The 18,752-nt window shown below is 40.2% G+C and overlaps 1 protein-coding gene across 1 annotated transcript; it reads right to left on the bottom strand.

Moving 5' to 3' along the window:
- Positions 1-1,105: 1,105 nt before the first annotated feature.
- Positions 1,106-12,221, bottom strand: LOC308338023 (patched domain-containing protein 3-like; the record flags this gene model as incomplete). Its single annotated transcript, XM_080831582.1, has 3 exons — positions 1,106-1,251; positions 10,016-10,137; positions 11,082-12,221. Coding segments are annotated over 3 exons (1,408 nt in total), but the record flags the coding sequence as incomplete, so codon positions are not given.
- Between the last annotated feature and the right edge of the window lie 6,531 nt (positions 12,222-18,752).

The raw sequence follows: 18,752 nt of genomic DNA, 5'->3' as shown, positions 1-18,752 counted from the left end.
TGCTTATTATAAAATAAATTTTTTTAAAGATTTTATTCATTTATCCGAGAGACAGAGATCACAAGTAGGCAGAGAGGCAGGCAGAGAGAAAGGAGAAAGCAGGCTCTCCACGGAGCAGAGAGCCCGACGCGGGGCTCGATCCCAGGACCCTGGGACCATGACCTGAGCCGAAGGCAGAGGCTTTAACCCACTGAGCCACACAGGCTCCCCTATAAAATAAATTCTGAAAGTATAGGAAAATATGGAGAAAAAATTTAAACAGCTGTAATTCCACCCTTCATTTTTACATATATCCATCCAGAATTTGCTCTATACAAATACACCAATACAACTATATCTTTCTGTTTTGAACACCCTGTTTCATAACAAGCATTTTTCTGGTAGTGGTTATATATCTTTTGTCTACCTTATATACCTTATAAATCTACCTCTTTCTAAGGATTGAATATGATTCACAATTTTAATATGCTACATTTGAGTTGCCCAATCCCATGCTGATAGGGAATTAAATGGTTTTCAAAACCTTCCTGTTCTAAATAATGCCAAAGTGAACATGCTTTTACTTTTTGAGCACTTGTCCAATTATTAGGACAAATTCCTAGGAAGTGGAATCAGTAAGTCAAAGACATTCCCTGTTTAATTTTTAAGTCTTTTGATTTGCAAAACTGGACTCAAAAAAGGGTGTACCAGGTTACAGTTTTCCGCTAGCAGGATGAGTGTTCATTTCCATACAACCTTCCTTCAATCTTGCCGATATTCATTAATCTGATATGAAAACAAGGTGTCCATTTTTGTTTTAATTTGTATCCCTTGGTTAATTGAGAGGTCAATTTTTTTTCTTATTATTTCCAGTGATTCATATTTTAGATTTGGGTGTGACCCATCTGTTCATGTCCCTTGTCTGTGTTTTTCCATTTGGGGTGCTAGATTTTCTCCCTCTAAAGACACACAATTCAATTTTATTTTCTTTTTTCCTGTCACCTCATTTTGATCTATAGAACCACCCAGATATAATTATTTTGCTTAATCTAACCTAAACTCCCTCCCTTATCTACCCCACACCCTCACATATACAACATGTAACCTCCTGTTTTGTTTTACTCACCCAGAATAAGAAACGGTGAATTTGCAACTAGGATCACAAATGGCACCCCCATGTACAACATCAGGCCAAAGCCGCTCACCACTGCCAAGGCAGCAGAAATCACCCCAAAGGCTGCAGTCCACATTTTGTTACGTACGCGGTCACACCTGTAAATTTGGAAGGAAAAATCATGGGATTTGTGGTGGTAGGTTCTATACTGAAATTCCATCAGTTTGTAACATTTTTTACTTGGACACCTGTTCAGAAGGCTCTTGGGCAATAATTCCCGTACTAGTCTAGTGGAGACCTTTAATTCCCAGGCACTATCCCAGACCAAGTGGGAAAAAGGAGAGAGGGAACAGAAAAGCTATCTGAGCTTTTACAAAACTTTCTAGGCGATTCTTCTGCAGGTAAGCAAGCTACTACTCCACTGATTGTAGTCGAGAACCACAGAGTTATACTAAAACACTCCTGATGGTTAATTCCACTCTGCTCTTCAAAGAGTATAAATGGACTACCACAGCAAAGGGAGGGCAAGCCTTAGCAGAGTAAATATCCATATCCAGTGTTCTTTTCACCCAACCCTTGACTCCAGCTCACCATAGATGCAAGCCTAAATAGCTCATGTATTTCAGAGCCAGTTCAATATGTATTTTGGTTAGCAAAATGTAGAAAGACTCCTCCTAAGACGTTTTCAGGATTTTCATCTACTGCTGAAGCGGGCTCTAGAAAAGTTGCTACTAATTGCAAAAGAATTGGAAATGTAGTCCATTTAGAATAACACAGCCTGGGCCCATTTCCCAGAAGTGGGAATATATAGACAGCATTTTAAAGTATGGGTTCAGTACTTTACCTACCCAACAGCCACAACATTATACTTTTTTAAAAGATTATCTGTTTATTTTTCAGAGAGAGAGAGCGCACAAGCAGGGGGAGTGGCAGGCAGAGGGAGAAGCAGGCTCCCTGCTGAGCAGGGAACCTGATGCGGGACTTGATCCCAGGACCCTGGGATCATGACCTGAGCTGAAGGCAGATACTTAACTGACTGAGCCTGCCAGGTGCCCACCACATTACATTTAAAAATTTTAAAATTTATATTTCACATTGTTTGTTAAGTGCTTCAAAACAAATGACTGATACTCATCTCTAGACATTTTTAGTAGGAGAGACAAACTAAGTTTGGATTGAAACCTAAGAGTCAACTATGGAAACGGAAGCATTGATTCTAATACAGTAACAACATGACTAAAGACCTTTTACTGTTGTAACAGTAAAATAGCTAAACTTTCTTATTATGAAAAAAATGTTCTGCACCATGGTTGTAGCTCACTTTCTGTCAACCCACCAGTTCTAGGAGTTAAATTCAGGGCCCTAAATCAACCACACAGACAAAATTCCAGAGCAAAAATAAGTTGCTTTGTTAGACTAAAATTTGACTATAATGAATACTTTCTTAAAACAATACTGGCTTATCTATGAAAAACCTGCAGCAAATATCATTCTCAACGGAGAAAAACTGAGAACTTTTCTGCTAAGGTCAGGAACATGGCAGAGCTGTCCACTATCACCACTGCTATTGAACATAGTACTGGAAGTCCTAGCCTTAGCAATCAGACAAAAAGAAGAAATTAAAGGCATCCAAATCAGCAAAGAAGAAGTCAAACTATCACTCTTTGCAGATGATATAATACTTTATGTGGAAAACCCAAAAGACTCCACTCCAAATCTGCTAGAACTTGTACAGGAATTTAGTAAAGTGTCAGGATACAAAATTGATGCACAGAAATCAGTTGCATTTCTATACATCAGCAACAAAACAGAAGAAAGAGAAATTAAGGAGTCGATCCCATTTATAATTGCACCCCAAACAATAAGATACCTAGGAATAAACCTAATCAAAGAGGCAAAGAATCTATACTCAGAAAACTATAAAGTACTCATGAAAGAAATTGAGGAAGGAACAAAGAAATGGAAAAATGTTTCATGTTCATGGATTGGAAGAGCAAATATTGTGAAAATGTCTAAAGCAATCGACACGTTTAATGCAATCCCTATTGGGGAATGTTGAAAAAGAAAGCCAGAGTTAGTGGCATCACAATTTCAGACTTCAAGCTCTATTACAAAGCTGTTATCATCAAGACAGTATGGTACTGACACAAAAACAGACATATAGATCAATGGAACAGAATAGAGAGCCCAGAAATAGACCCTCAACTCTATGGTCAACTAATCTTCAACAAAGCAGGAAAGAATGTCCAATGGAAAAAAGACAGCCTCTTCAACAAATGGTGTTGGGAAAATTGGACAGCCACATGCAGAAAAATGAAATTGGACCATTTCCTTACACCACACATGAAAATAGACTCAAAATGGATGAAGGACCTCAATGTGAGAAAGGAATCCATCAAAATCCTTGAGGAGAACACAGGCAGCAACCTCTTCGACCTCAGCCGCAGCAACTTGTTCCTAGGAACATCGCCAAAGGCAACGGAAGCAACGGCAAAAATGAACTATTGGGACTTCATCAAGATCAAAAGCTTTTTCACAGCAAAGGAAACAGTTAACAAAACCAAAAGACAACTGACAGAATGCGAGGAGATATTTGCAAACGACATATCAGATAAAGGGCTAGTATCCAAAATCTATAAAGAGCTTAGCAAACTCAACACCCAAAGAACAAATAATCCATTCAAGAAATGGGCAGAGGACATGAACAGACATTTCTGCAAAGAAGATATCCAGATGGCCAATAGACTCATGAAAAAGTGCTCCACATCACTCGGCATCAGGGAAATACAAACCAAAACCACAATGAGATACCACCTCACACCAGTTAGAATGGCTAAAATTAGCAAGTCAGGAAATGACAGATGCTGGTGAGGATGCGGAGAAAGGGGAACCCTCCTACACTGTTGGTGGCAATGCAAGCTGGTGCAGCTACTCTGGAAAACAGCGTGGAGGTTCCTCAAAAACTTGAAAATAGAGCTACCTTACAATCCAGTAATTGCACTACTGGATATTTACCCTAAAGATACAAATGTAGTGATCCGAAGGGGCACAGGCACCCAAATGTTTATAGCAGCAATGTCCACAATAGCCAAACGATGGAAAGAACCTAGATGTCCATCCACAGATGAATGGATAAAGAAAATGTGTGTATGTATATACAATGGAATACTATGCAGTCATCAAAAGAAATGAAATCTTGGCATTTGCGATGACATGGATGGAACTAGAAGGTATTATTGCTGAGCGAAATAAGTCAATCAGAGAAAGACAATGATCATATGATCTCCCTGATATGAGGAAGCTGAGAGGCAACGTGGGGGACTTGGCGGGTAGGAAAGAAATAAATGAAACAAGATGGGATTGGGAGGGAGACAAACCATAAGAGACTCTTAATCTCACAAAACAAACTGAGGGTTGCCGGGGGGAAGGGGGTAGGGAGAAGGTGGTGGGTTTATGGACATTGGGGAGGGTATGTGCTATGGTGAGTGCTGTTAAGGGTGTAAACCTGTCGATTCACAGACCTGTACCCCTGGTGCTAATAATACATTATATGTTAATAAAAAAAATTTAAAAATAATTTAAAAAAACAATACTGGCTTATGGCAGTTTAAAAGAAGAAGGTAACAAAGATGAACTCTGAAATCAGAAAGATTAAGGAGGATAAAAGTTACATATGACACATTTATTTCCATTCCCTCTTTCAAGTTTCCGGATTTTTTGGTATAAATTTTCCAGAGGGTGGGAGATATGATTTTAATTGCTGAGTTGACTTTCTCTCAATGACCTTTATTTTATTTTTATTATTTTTTTAAAGATTTTATTTATTTATTTGACAGATGGAGATCACAAGCAGGCAGAGAGGCAGGCAGATAGAAAGGAGGAAGCAGGTTCCCCGCTGAGCAGAGAGCCCGATGTGGGGCTTGATCCCAGGACCCTGAGATCATGACCCGAGCCGAAGGCAGAGGCTTTAACCCACTGAGCCACCCAGGGGCCCCTCAATGTCCTTTATTTTAATGTTCAATAGACCAGGGAGGAAAAAATTTGAACGTGAACACTGTAGGAGTTTGGTGGATACATGTGCAGATATTCCAGTGCCCTAGAAGGATTCGGTTTTAAGCAGTTTATCAGAATGACCTCGGAGAGTCTTAGAACTTCGGATCTCCTGGGACCTAGCTCTGCAGGTCCTGACGCGACAGGTTTGTGGGGAAGCTGCAGGGTCTCAACGTCTGAATCTTTCCTCATATGATTCCAGTGCTCAGGCCGATTTGGGCATCGCTGACAGCAAGATGGCCCATCCTCTGAAGTTTTAATTCACTTAGCAGAGAAGGGCTGAACTAGAAATTACTGTCCTTAGAAAACACTCTGTATGTTTGGTGAGAGATCCTTATCTCCCTTGAAAGGTAATCATGTCTCCCATGAGTAAACAATAATTTCCAGTGTATTTGAGAAGGGAAAGATTTTCCCCAGATTGTTTCAGAAACTGATTGAATATTTGGGGTGAGTTTTGACCTTTCCAAAATGTTAGACAAGTTTGAAATAATCTGGAAGCTCAACATACCACTACTGTGCTGTAGAAGGAGGTTCAGGTTAGAGCATAAAGTTGGAAAAGTCTTACTATTGTTCTTATGACTTCACTATAAGACAATGAATATTGAACCCTAAAATGTGTTCGAGCAAGGCTTCTGTGTGAGGCAAATGCAGGTATGCAAGGAGTAGCCTTCCTGTGTAAGGATCTGAGACGAGCAGGACGGCCAATGTTTTAGGGACTGTCTAGGAGGCCCGGCCCAGAACAGAGATAAGAGATTCTCTGTGATAACAGAGAGAGAGGAGTGGGAGGTGTCTAAGAAACTTAGAAACACTCTCACAGGAGAATGGGTTTTATTTTTGATACCAGAAAAGGCATGAATTGAACCATCATGGCAACATCTTTACTTTAAGTATTTTCCTGCTCCTTTTCCTCTTCTCCTTGGGCATGCTCCAACCAGGAGCCAACTTAGCAAGATGAGAAGTAGGAAGAAAAGTGCTACAAGAGGACTGGTGAGTCCCTTTTTTCCCCATTAAGGACTGTCCCAGGCAGCACACTCTGCCTAAGAGTGCTGGCGGCGTGGGGGTTGGGGGGAACCTTAGCTTCAAATCTAGTTATTTTTTGCTTTTTTTTTTTATTACATGATTTTGTTTTGTCTATTACATGGACATGGACATTTTAATTCAGACTGGAGGATTTTGTCTTACCTAAGAATGACCACAAAAGTCACAGGGCCTGCCTGAGTTTTCATGGGGCAGAGGAAGAACTGCTCTACCTACAAAACTTAAAGAGAACAAAGGGAGACAAAAATAAAGTTGCTGTATGTTTATACCTCATGAGTCCTATGTGTTCAGTATGTTGGTTACAAACACATAAAGTCTTCAAAGACACATAAATATAAATCATTTTCTAATTGCCTTTGGTACAGGATTTATTTTCTGTATTACTGTCCATAGTCATTTGTAAAGATAAGCAAGAATTGATATGAACTTGTATCTTCAGAACCAACTATCTAGTAGACAAGTTTTATCAAACCAGTTGTTGGTACCTTGTAGATTCCACACTAGTTTAACATTTTTTTTTAACTCTACTGACTTGAAAAAGACAGAATTTTGTCTTTTCCCCTCTCCACATTCTGCCTCTCTCACTTGCTCCCTCCCTCCCTCCTACACTTGCTGTTTAGTATTTTGGTTTGTTCATTTTCTAGGGCATTGTGGTCTTTCTTTCCAGAATAACAAAGTTGTGAGGTAGTTTATTGACTCTAAAGAGGTACCCATTGTAGTTAATTGACTCCCTTTGCCTACTGGGGCCTCATTTTCCTCTACCTTAAAATCTAGAGGTTGAATTATATCATTTGTTCCCAAACCAACCTACAAATGAGAATCAAGTAGACAAGTTTTTGAAATAAGATTTTCAAACTGAAGCCCCAGAGACTTGATTCAATAGAGCAAGGCCTCAGAATACGTGGGCTTAACAGTTGTCTCTGTGACTCCGCTGTGAGAATCACTGGAATGATATAACCTGTAGTGTACTTTCTACACCTAAATTCTTTTATTTGTCGATATTTTTCACATTTTAGCTTTGTGATCACAAGAGACTAAATTAACCCTAAGGCCTAGATAACAATTTTTAAGTGCTTAACAAGATAAAGCCCACATCAGAACAATGAAGATATCTAAGTCAATTAAATTAAAGATATTTTTATATAGTTAAAAGTACTAGTTCAAACTTAGAAATAAGGACTTGTTGTTTAGTTCTATCAGCATATCTGCCTCCAAATGGTCATAATTGGCAAATATGTAAGGTAAAAAAATACACCAAATCAAACAAAACTGTCCACAATTTCTTTTTCTTTTTAAGATTTTATTTATTTATTTGTTAGAGAGAGAGAGAGGGAGCACAAGCAGGGGGAGTGGCAGGCAGAGGGAGAGGGAGAAGCAGGCTTTTTTTTTTCCTATAAATTCAACATCTTTATTACAAAATTTATTTATTACAAACTTTATTAATAAATAAATTTATTTATATAAATAAATTTATTTATTACAGATTTATTTAATTTATTTATTTAAATTATTTATTTAAATTTACAAATAAATTTATTTATATAAATAAATATAAATATAAATATATATAAATATAAATACTTATTATTATTATTATTATAAATACTTATTACAAAATGCCAATTGCCTTTTTCTTTTAAGAAATGGAAAAGTCAACCCTCAAATTCATATGGAATTGCAAGAATCCCTGGATACCCAAAATAATCATGAAAAAGAAGAAAAGAATTGGAGGACTGAGATTTCCAGATTTCAAAACTCACAACAAAGCTATAGCAATTAAAACAGTGTGTTGCTGGCATACCACAGACATGTAGGCTAATGGAATAGAATTGAGAGTCCACAGAAATAAACCCATATATCTACAGCCAATTGATTTTTTTAAATTTATTTATTTGATGGACAGAGATCACAAGTAGGCAGAGAGGCAGACAGAGAGAGAGGGGGAAGCAGGCTCCCCGCCGAGCAGAGAGCCCGATGTGGGGCTCGACCCCAGGACCCTGGGATCATGACCTGAGCCAAAGGCAGAGGCCTTAATCCACTGAGCCACCCAGGTGCCCCTCTACAGCCAATTGATTTTTGACAAGGATGCCAAATCCAGTCAACTGGGAAAGAACAGTCTCTTCATCACATGGTACTTGGAGAACTAGGTTTCCATATGTGCAAGAATGAAGTTAGACCTCTATTCACCCCATTCACCCCATCAACAACTTAAATATAAGAGCTAAAACCATAGAAGGTTTTCAATTCTTAGAAAGAAACAGGGCAAAGGTACATGACCTTGGACTTGTCAACAGATTCCTAGATGTAACACCAAAAGCATAAGTAGCAAAAGAAAAATGGTAAAAGATAAATTGGGTTTCTTTAAAATTAAAAGCTTTTGTGCATTAAAGACATTATCAAGAAAGTGAAGAGACCGTAGGACAGAGTGGGAGGAAATATTCATAAATCATATATCTTTTTTTGAGAAAGAAAGAGAGAGCAATCGAGCAAGAACATGAGCAGGGGAGAGGGGCAGAGAGAGAGAGAGAGAGAGAAAATCTTAAGTGGGCTCCATGCCCAGCACCGAGCCCGACTCAGGGCTTGATCTCACAACCCTGAGATCATGACCTGAGCTGAAACCAAGAGCTCGACGTTCAACCAACTGAGCCACCCAGATGTCCCTACAAATCTGATAAGGGTTTACTATCCAAAATACACAAAGTACTCATTAACAACAGAACTCAACAACAAAAAGACAAACAACCCAATGGAAAAAAATGGGCAAAGGACTTGCATAGATATCTCTCCAAAGAAGACAGGCAAATGGCCAATAAGCACATGAAGATACTTAACATCATTCATAATTAGGGAAATGTAAATTAAACCACACTTTGCCACTACTAAGATGGCTGTCATCAATGTTGGTGAGGATGTGTGGAAATTAGAACCCTTAAACACTGCTGGTAGGATGTAAAATGGGGTAGCCTCTGTGGCAAGTGGTTTGGCACTTCTTGAAAGAGCTAAACACAGAACTACATAACTTGCCAATTCAACTGCTAGGTATATACTGAAAACAATTGAAAACAGGAGCTCAGACAAATATTTGTATACCCGTGTTCACTGCAGCATTATTCACAATAGCCAAAAGGTGGAAACATTTCAAGTGCCCAACAACAGATAAGTGAATAAACAGCACTGTTTATATATGATGAAACATTAGTCAGGAAAAGGAATGAAGTTTTGATACATGCTGCATCATAGTTGAACCTTGAAAACATTATAGTAAGTGAAATAAACCAGTCACAAAAGAACAAATATTGTATGATTTCACTTAGATGAAATCTCTAGAATAGGCAAATTCATAGAAATAGGAAGTAGATAAAGATTAACTGGGGGGCAGGGGAAGGTTGTATGTGGGTGGCTCAGTCGGTTAAGCATCTGCCTTTGGCTCAGGTCACGATCCCAGAGTCCTGGGATTGCCCTGCGTGGGGCTCCTTGTTTGAGGGGGAAGCCTGCTTCTCCCTCTCTTACTCCCCCTGCTTGTGATTCCTCTCTTACTGTCTCTGTCAAATAAATAAAATCTTAAAAAAAAAAAAAAAAGAAGTTAACAGGGATTGGGATGTGGGGAGGCCATGGTGGGTTACCAGCTGAGACTTATACAAATTCTGTTTGGGGTGATAAAAAATGTTCAGAAACAGATAGTTGTGATGGTTGTACAACAGTGTGAATCTAATTAATACCACTGAATTGCACATTGAAAAATGATTGAAATGACATATTTTATATCTTTTATATGTATTTCACCACACACAACTATTTTTTAAAAGAGTTAAGCAACTAATAAAACTGTTTTACCTGTAGCATGATATGATTGCGAATAATATGATTAGAAGGTATGCCAAGTGAAACAAAGGGATCACTGTCATAGAAGTGGCTTGAAATTCTAGTTGTCTGGAAAGTGATGTAAAGTAGACCACCTGCCACAGAAAATATACCCAAGTAAATAACTTTTCATTCCAATATTTGTGTGTAAGCGACAAAAACTACTGAAACACTACAGCTTATTCATTGAAACGACATGTTAAAATTTGTGGACTATGACTTTAGAATAAAGAAGACAACATAGATTTGCTTCTTCCCACAACTCTATGGCATGGTTTCCAAAGTCTCTTGCAAAAACCCAAAGTTTAAAACTCCTGAATATACAAAATCTGAGTTCTGTATAAGACCGTGAAGTCATTAATAGCCACAGAAAAGTGTCACTTTTTCTAAATTTCATTAGGTTGTTGACTTTTACTATTTTAAGTGCATTGATATTTCAGAAAGATCTGGTATTCAAAGGCTTTTTCCAGGAGCTGTCTCACTTTACCGGGCTTATTCACAAGTATTAAAGGGCTTGCTGGCCCAACATTACCGAATGGTTAGCATGTGCCTGGCACTGTGCTAGAACTTACGCAGAAAATGCTAAGCTAGTTCTTTTTTCATAAACACCATGAATTCTGCTTGAAGGGTTTTTTGTTGTCGTTGGTTTTTTTTTTTTTTTTTTTTTTTTAATTTCAGTGAACTCCAAACAAGTTTTAGGGAGCTTCCCCAAACAGCAAAGACTTTAACTAAAAGTAGGAATTTCAAAGACATTTGACTAGGAAACCTGATGAGCAATGTCTGTATGGAACAGACCTACCTTGAGGATGTAGAATTTGTGTTTTCCATCAACATTACTAAGGATTTAAGATTTGTGGCATCCTTTGATGTGTGAGATTAAGGACATTGGATTAAGTACCAAATAGAGTAGAGCACTCCCAGCGTCAAGGCAAGGACTCCATCAAATAATTGGGCAGCGCTACCGTTACAATCCTTGGAAAAGTGCCCTTATTCCTCCCACCTTCTCCCGGCCTCCCTCTAAGGCCCAGCCACCAGGTACCTGGATCTTCTTCAAGGCCAGACTCTTTTCGATGTTGCTAAATTGGTTCAGGAAATGGATCAGCCACATCTTGCTAAGCTCGTTGACCTCGCCATCCTCAGTCTTCAGGAAGTACAGTAGCCGCATGGCCTTGGCCCTCACGAGTAACTGGTTCTTCCCCATCCTCTTGCCTAAAAATGTTCCTCCAAGGGTCCCGGCCAGGTAGATGGGCTGGCCTGTTGGGTTGAAGATTGGGAAGGTGACGTTTCCCAGGTCGAGGTTTTTGTTCCTCTGCCAGACAGCCAGGAGCGGGTTGGAGGGAACGCAGAAATCCTCGTTCTTAGCGCACACCTGATCGTAGCGCGTCTGGGTTCCGTTTTCCTTGGTCACATACAGATCCTGTATCACAGCGTCCAGTTGACTGATTTCTTCCAGGATTTCTTGTTCCAGCAGGGAGGTGGTGTTGGAGACCGCCAGAATGCAAGCGAAATGGACGTCAGTGCTCTTCCTGGAGATGGAGAAGTGGTAGGAGTCGTTGGCGGTGAAATGTCCCTGCACAAAGCGCCGCTCAGCCTTGGCCGGGCTCCCGATGGGGGTGTACTGCTCCTCCAGGTTTTCCTCTTCATCCTTGGGTAAGTAAATCAAGCCAGTGCCCAGAACGGCCGTCAGCGCAATGGGCGCCAGCAGGAAGACCCAGGGGTGCGAGCCCACCACCCACCCCAGCCTTCCGAAGGCGCGGGAGAGGGGCGCCTCCAGGCAGTCGGTGTGGCAGCGGGGTCTCTCCCATGGCTGGTTTCCCGACCGTGACCTTGAGCGTGACCCTGACGCCGGCAGGCCCGAACGCCCCCTCGCTGACCCCGACTGGGAGTGCGACGCCCCAAGGGACTGCGTGCGCTGCCCGGAAGCCCGGTTAAGCTTGGGTTCCCGTCCTTGACGTGACTGCCAGGGCCGCTCTGACTCGGGCTTGGAGGCGGGGAGCGGCTGTGCCCGCGGGCGCGCCTCCCCCTCCGACGGCCTCCCGGAGTCCGGCCAGGGCCGGGCCTCGGCTTTCCGACTCGCCTCCCGCTGCGGCTGCCGCGGCGGCCCCGGCTCCCGCTCCGGCTTCTGGGCTGCGGACTGGGGCCCGGCCCCTGGCGCAACCTTGGAGGGACTGAGGCCCATTTCCGGGAAGGAAAGGCAACGTTCTCACTCCGGGCGGCAGGTGGGACAGCGGCCACCGGCCGGCGCGCCCCCCTCCACCGCACCCGACGGTTTCCTGGAGAAGTTCGACGGGGAGTCTGTTTGACTCCGGCCGCTCGCGCCCGAGCCTGCGGCTTCGGTGGGGAGCACGTGTTTTGACCCACGGCCCGACTGGCCCCAAATCTGCGTGTGGCGTGCCCGTGCCCTCCGGAGTCGAGTTAATACAGAAGCACTTCTTAAAGGGAAGATGCGTGCCTGTTCTACGAGGCTTACATCTTTGGGGGGAATTTGGCGCGCGCGCGCGCACACACACGTTCTAGCCTTTCTGGGATCATCCAGGAACACCGTTCTTGGGTAGGGTGAGCCTGGTACACTTAATTTATTATTTTCATCAGACCGAACATAAACATTCTCCTCGTAAAAAGTTAGAAAGCAGTATGTAGAAGGAAAAATGAGTGTTTATCTTTGGTCTGTTCCACAGTTCCCAGGACGGAGGGACCCCTGTGTTCATGGCACCATTTTTAAGAAAGTCCTCACCTACCTTTTAACGTGCAGGTGACTAGAAGGCAGGCAGGTGGTGAGCGGGTCCTCGAATTAGGAAAACTGCTCGCCATGTTTTCCGTGGTTGGCAGTCACTTAGCAGTCATCGTGGTTGTGTTTTTATGTGCGGAGATACCGCGTTTTAATGAAATCTCCAGATTGTAAGAATGTCAAGTCCAAGACGTTAAGGAAGATATCTTTAACAGTATTTAAAAGGAGAAAGAAATAGGAGATATTAAGTTGGCTTTCCAGAAAGTCATTGTTTAAGGGTGACCTTAATAACTACAAGGTGGCCCCCGTTTTCTGTTCTAAAAGTTACAGTAAATGGGAGGAGGGTTCCTCTTCTTCGTCTGCTTGTTGCAAGTCCTAGTTATAGCTATATCTTGAGTTTATCATTGGTGTGGTATAAATCTAATGGCATCTGTATCACATTAAAAAAATGGGGGAACTGATTTGGGAATTCCATTTGTTAAACCATATCTATATTATGGCAAGAATGGCTCAGTTCTTGTCCTAAACATTGAGGATGAAATGTTAGAGGGAGGGTGTTCACAAGTACTCTGTAATGTGCAAAACTAGGGCCTTTTACTGCCCATCTTTATGGTAGTTCTTTAGCACAACATCAGCGTGGTTTTTTTTTTTTCATTCTCAAAACACAACCCTAAACTTCTACAATTGCTCATAAATCAGCCACCGTGAAGTACTAAATTCTATAGAAAAATATGTACCTCGAGATTTGATTTTATTGAGTTTCTTCATTCTAGTTTATTAATTCTAGATTATTTAATTTCACTAATCTAGTTATGTAGATTACTAATGTTTGTGTGGGTTTAGAAGGTCAATAAAAAATATCACTAATAGTTATTCCCCACCAGTTTTTCTGTATCATTCCACAAAAGGAATTTGACATTTTTAAAATGAGCTCATCTGCTATATTTGAGTTGTGAAAGCTTTTCATATTGGTTTTGGAGCTCTAGACTATATCCAGTACAGCCAGCACATGGCCTAGAAGTCACATGGCTTAAGTGACAAGTCTCTTAAGTTGCTTCCTCTCAATTCACACAACACTCTGGCCTTTAATCTGAGAATGGTGTCTACTTTGTCAGGATTGGATTCTCCATACTTTGTAAAATGCCTTCTGGATGAGAAGGGGGTGGGTATTGGGAATTCAAGAATACAGTTTAGGACTTAAAATTTTATCTAGTCTATTTCTTATCCATCTTCAGTCTAGGTAAAATTAAACAGGCAAAGCATTACCTTTTCTTTATCTCTTATCGCTATGTGGATACCATTTCCTTCTGTTCCCCAGTCCTTTCAAGCAGCCCCCGTGTCCCATTTTTTTCTCTTGCCCCGTTTCTCCTTTTGTAAGTCTCATTCTCTCAGGTTAGCCAAACTGAGTTTGGTATAAATAAAGGGCAGTTGCCCATTATTTTTTATTTTTTATTTCAAAAACATTTTTGCCCATTACTATGCATAAGATGCTTCTCTTTTAACTGTGTATTTTAGTTACTGGTTAATCTGTTTCCTGCACTTGAGTATGAGCTCCTCAGAGACAAGGAGGACGTCTTGTTTTTGTTGTTCAGAGGACACTCTCATGTTAGTCATAACTTAGGTGCTACTGCTTGTCTTTCCACAGCTCTAGAAATTATAAAATTCAAAAATGGCAGAAATAATAATGGCTGAAATGTATTCTGTAGATGCTGGAGGTCTGCTCAGATGCCTGTGTTGAAGCACCAGGTATCATTTTGCGACTTTTGCGCTGCCCTCTCTTAAGCCTTTTACCTTTTCCTTTGCTCCTTGTTGAAATTAAAACAGTAGAGCTTTCCTCCTAACTCGCATAATAATCCATCACCGAGTGTCATGAAGTCACTCAATTTTCCTTTTCTAGATTGAAATCTAAAGGTTTAAAAAATTGATTGGCCATTGAGGAGAGGCTGTAAAACTGAGAGATGAATAGTTAAGAAACTGAAAAGCGACAGCAGCAAGAACTGATCATGAATGTAGTGTTGGGGAAGAAAAAAATTTTCTTTGTGTGTGTGTGTGTGTGTGAGAGAGAGAAAGTGAGAGAGAGAGAAGGAACAGAAGAAGAGGGAGAGAGAATCCCAGGTACGCTCCATGCCTAGTGTGGAGCCTGACTTGGGGCTCCATCACACAACCCTGAGATCATGACCTGAGCCAAAATCAAGAGAAGACACTTAACTGGCAGAGTGACCCAGGCACCCCAAGAAACATATGGTTAAAATGCATGTACACATAATGGTAGAGTGGTAGGCTTTTATACTAATGGTCTCCAATGAATCATGGCTCCCAGCATTTATGAATTTTGTGGTTCCCTCCCACACTGGCCATGTGACTTATTTGGTCCCATGGGACATGAGCAACTGTGACACAAACAGAAGGTTGATAAGTACTTATGCATTTGGGATTTGCCTTCTTGGAAGCAAGAGAACTCAGGTCTTTATGGACTTGGGGTTCACAATGCTGATGGTAAAACTTTTTGAAGTAGTTCCTTTATCATTAAATTTCTTTTTATATAATAAGGTGAATCTCTCATTTTCTTTAGTATAGTGATGCCCCAAAACATGGCTCGGGAAATAGCAGAAGACAAGCTGGAGAATGCTTGAGAGAAAGAAAAATAGAGATTTCCTTAAAGGAATTGTTGGAATTTGGGAGAACAAATTAGAACAGGGAAGTAGCGATCTTGAAGGCCACACTCAACATACAGAAAGGAAAATACAGCAACAATAACCAGACTTGACCGGGGACTTTAAAGGGGCAGGGAATAATTAAAAATTAATAGGTTAGAGAGAGTGACTAGAGTCTTGAAAAATGGAACAGAGGAAACCGGACTAATGCTCCCAGAGGGAGCACAAATCCAGGAGATAACTGAGTAACTGCAAGTGCCCTTGGAGATTTTCCCTTGAAGAGCAGGAGAGCTAGTCAGAGTGGCTACAAAACATCTGAACAGACTTTTCAGTCTAGAACAAGGACGGTTAAATTAGACCCTTTCACATATTATTGTCAGTCTCGAAGTGATAAAGTTATTTAGGTAAAGATTTTTGTATCTCCTGAGTCCTAGGGGACCAAGAATTTCTTGAGTTAAATCTTCTCCAAAGAGAAGCACAGGAAAGAGGAGAAGTACTACAAGGAACTAGGAGGGACCAAATTGATTGACCTGGGCCGGGTGGCTACTGGGTGAGTATGAAGTTTTCCAATGGAGGCAAAGGTGGGCAAGATTCGGTAAACAGTGGGTGGTTTTGATCATTCAGTAACTCCTTGGCTTTATATTTCTGTCCTGTGGGAACCTTCCTAAAACAAAAATAGAAGACTATGTTAACAAAGCAATGTCTGAGCCCTAAACCAAGGGGAAATAATGAAGGGAGAACACTCAGTCCCACCCAACAGGGCTGCTGACAGGTTTTTGATAAGGAAAGGGATCACTGTGAGGGGCAGGATAAGATTTGTAAAATTAAGGGAACCTTCTTAAAAGAGTAGGGGAAATGTAGCCTGGAAGAGCTTTGTCATAGATCTCTACCACAGAAAACAACGTGAGAAAGGGAAGATCTTCTGCATCCCATTGAAGTCAAGTAACTTCTTAAGACTATAGAAAATCCAAAAGCCAATTAAGGTTAGTTTTTTGGGGGAGAGAACATGGCAGAAGTATTGAACCTCATTATAGGCCCCAAGGGGCATAGACTTCAGGAGCATGAAGAGCAGATTCTGTTCAGGAATCTGCTGAGAATGACTCTAAAGCTGAAATGGATGTGGGGACCCCGGGGAAAGTGACCCTAAGACACAAATTCTAGGGCCCACATAAATTCTGCTCAAACAGGACTAGACAGAATACACACTCAATCCGGGAGTCTGTGGTCCACACGGGCAGTGGAAATGAAGCTGTTTTGGATATTTTTCAAGGAATTCTGGCATCCTAGTTAAAAGTATGGACTTTGAGGCTGATGCGCTTGGGTTCACTGCCCAGCTCAACCTCTTACTACCTGTGTGATTTGGGGCAAGTTACTTAACTTCTCTCTGTCACAATTTCCATTTGTCACATGGAGAAGATAAGACCTTACTATCGGGGTTCTTAGGATTAAATTATTTAAAACATGTGAAATTATTTAAAACACATGAAATTCAATGAGGGCTAATTGTTAGAAATATTTTCATCATTGAGTGGGACTTCTTGTTTGTTTTAGTTTTATACCTTTATGGAGGTAAGGAAAGTTTGCTACAAAGTATTTTTTTCATGAATGAGTTAAATTTTCATCAAATCATGTGTGTTAATCTTTTGGGAAGAACATAGGGAGTCTCTCCTTCTACGCATGTGACAAATGGTATTATTATTGTTTTTTAATCTTGAAAAAATGCTTGAAAACCCTAAATGTCAGAATATAATGCAGTTTCATTTTATTAAAGTTTATATAGCATTAGTACATTCATGCTGAGGTGAGATTGGCCTCTAATTTTCTTTTATTGTCTAATTTGGGTAACAGTGTTATAGGAGCCTTATAAGAATAAATTTCTTTCTATTCTCTGCAGAAGTTTATATGAGATAGAAGTAACCTGTTCCTCCCACTTCTTTTTCTTTATTTTATTTTTCCATCATGGTAAGTGTACTCTTTAATACCCATCACCAGTTTCACCCATCTCCCGCCACCTCCCCTCTGGTTATCATCAGTTTGTTCTCAGAGTTAAGACTCTATTTCTAGGGGCGCCTGGGTGGCTTAGTTGTTAAGCGTCTGCCTTCAGCTCAGGTCATGATCCCAGGGTCCTGGGATTGAGCCCCGCATCGGGCTGGAAGTCTGCTTTTCCCTCTCCCACTCCCCCAGCTTGTGTTCCCTCTCTCGCTGTGTCTGTCTGTCAAATAAATAAAATCTTTAAAAAAAAAAGAAAAGAAAGACTCTGTTTCCTGGTTTCTTTCTCTCTTGCTCTTTTTTTCCCTTCACTGGTTTTTGTTTCTTAAATTCCACATATGAGTGAGATCACGTGGTATTTGTCTTTCTCTGATGGACTTCTTTGGCTTTGCTTACCATTAGACTTTCTAGCTCCATCCATGTCATTGCAAATGGCAAGATTTCATTCCTTTTTATAACTGAATAATATTCCATTATGTGTGTGTGTGTGTGTGTGTGTGCATGCGTGTATGTGTGTCTGTGTATCACTTCTTTACCTATTCATCTGTCGATAGACATTGGGCTGGTTCCTTATCTTGGCTATTGTAAACAGTGCTGCAACAAGCAGGAGGGATGCATGTATCCTTCTGAATCAGTGTTTTTGTATTTTGGGAGAAATACCCAGTAGTACAATTACTGGGTCACAGGGTAGTTCTATTGTTAATTTTTTTTGAGGTACCTCCATACTCTTTTGCACGGTGGCTGCGCCAGTTTGCATTCCCACCAACAGTGCAAGAGGTTCCTTTTTATCCACGTCCTTCTTAACACTTGTTTCTTGTGTTTTTGATTTTAGCCATTCTGACAGATATGAGGTGACATCTCATTGTGGTTTGATTTGCATTTCCCTGATGATACATGATAATGAGCATCTTTTCATGTGTCTGTCTGCCATCTGGATGCCTTCTTTGGAAAAATGTCTGTTAATGTCCTCTGCCCATTTTTTAATCGATTATTTGTTTTTTGGGATGGAGTTGTATCCTTATATATTTTTATATTTATATATCTTTATATTTATATTTTTATATTTATTATATTTATATTTTTATATTTATAGATCTTTTGTATTTATATATGTTTATCTTATATATATATATAAGATATATAAATATATATATATATATATATATATATATATAAATATATATAAAGATATATAAAAATTATATATCTTTATATATATATAAAGATATATAAATATATATAAGATATATATATAAGATATATATATATCTTATATATATTTATATATCTTTATTTATATATCTATATTTATATTTTATCTTTATATATCTTTTATATT

This window comes from Martes martes (assembly GCF_963455335.1).
Source record: "Martes martes genome assembly, contig: scaffold_90, whole genome shotgun sequence".
NCBI classification, from domain to species: domain Eukaryota; kingdom Metazoa; phylum Chordata; class Mammalia; order Carnivora; family Mustelidae; genus Martes; species Martes martes.
Note: the sequence above shows the minus strand (reverse complement) of the source record. Positions and strands in the feature narration are given on the sequence as shown.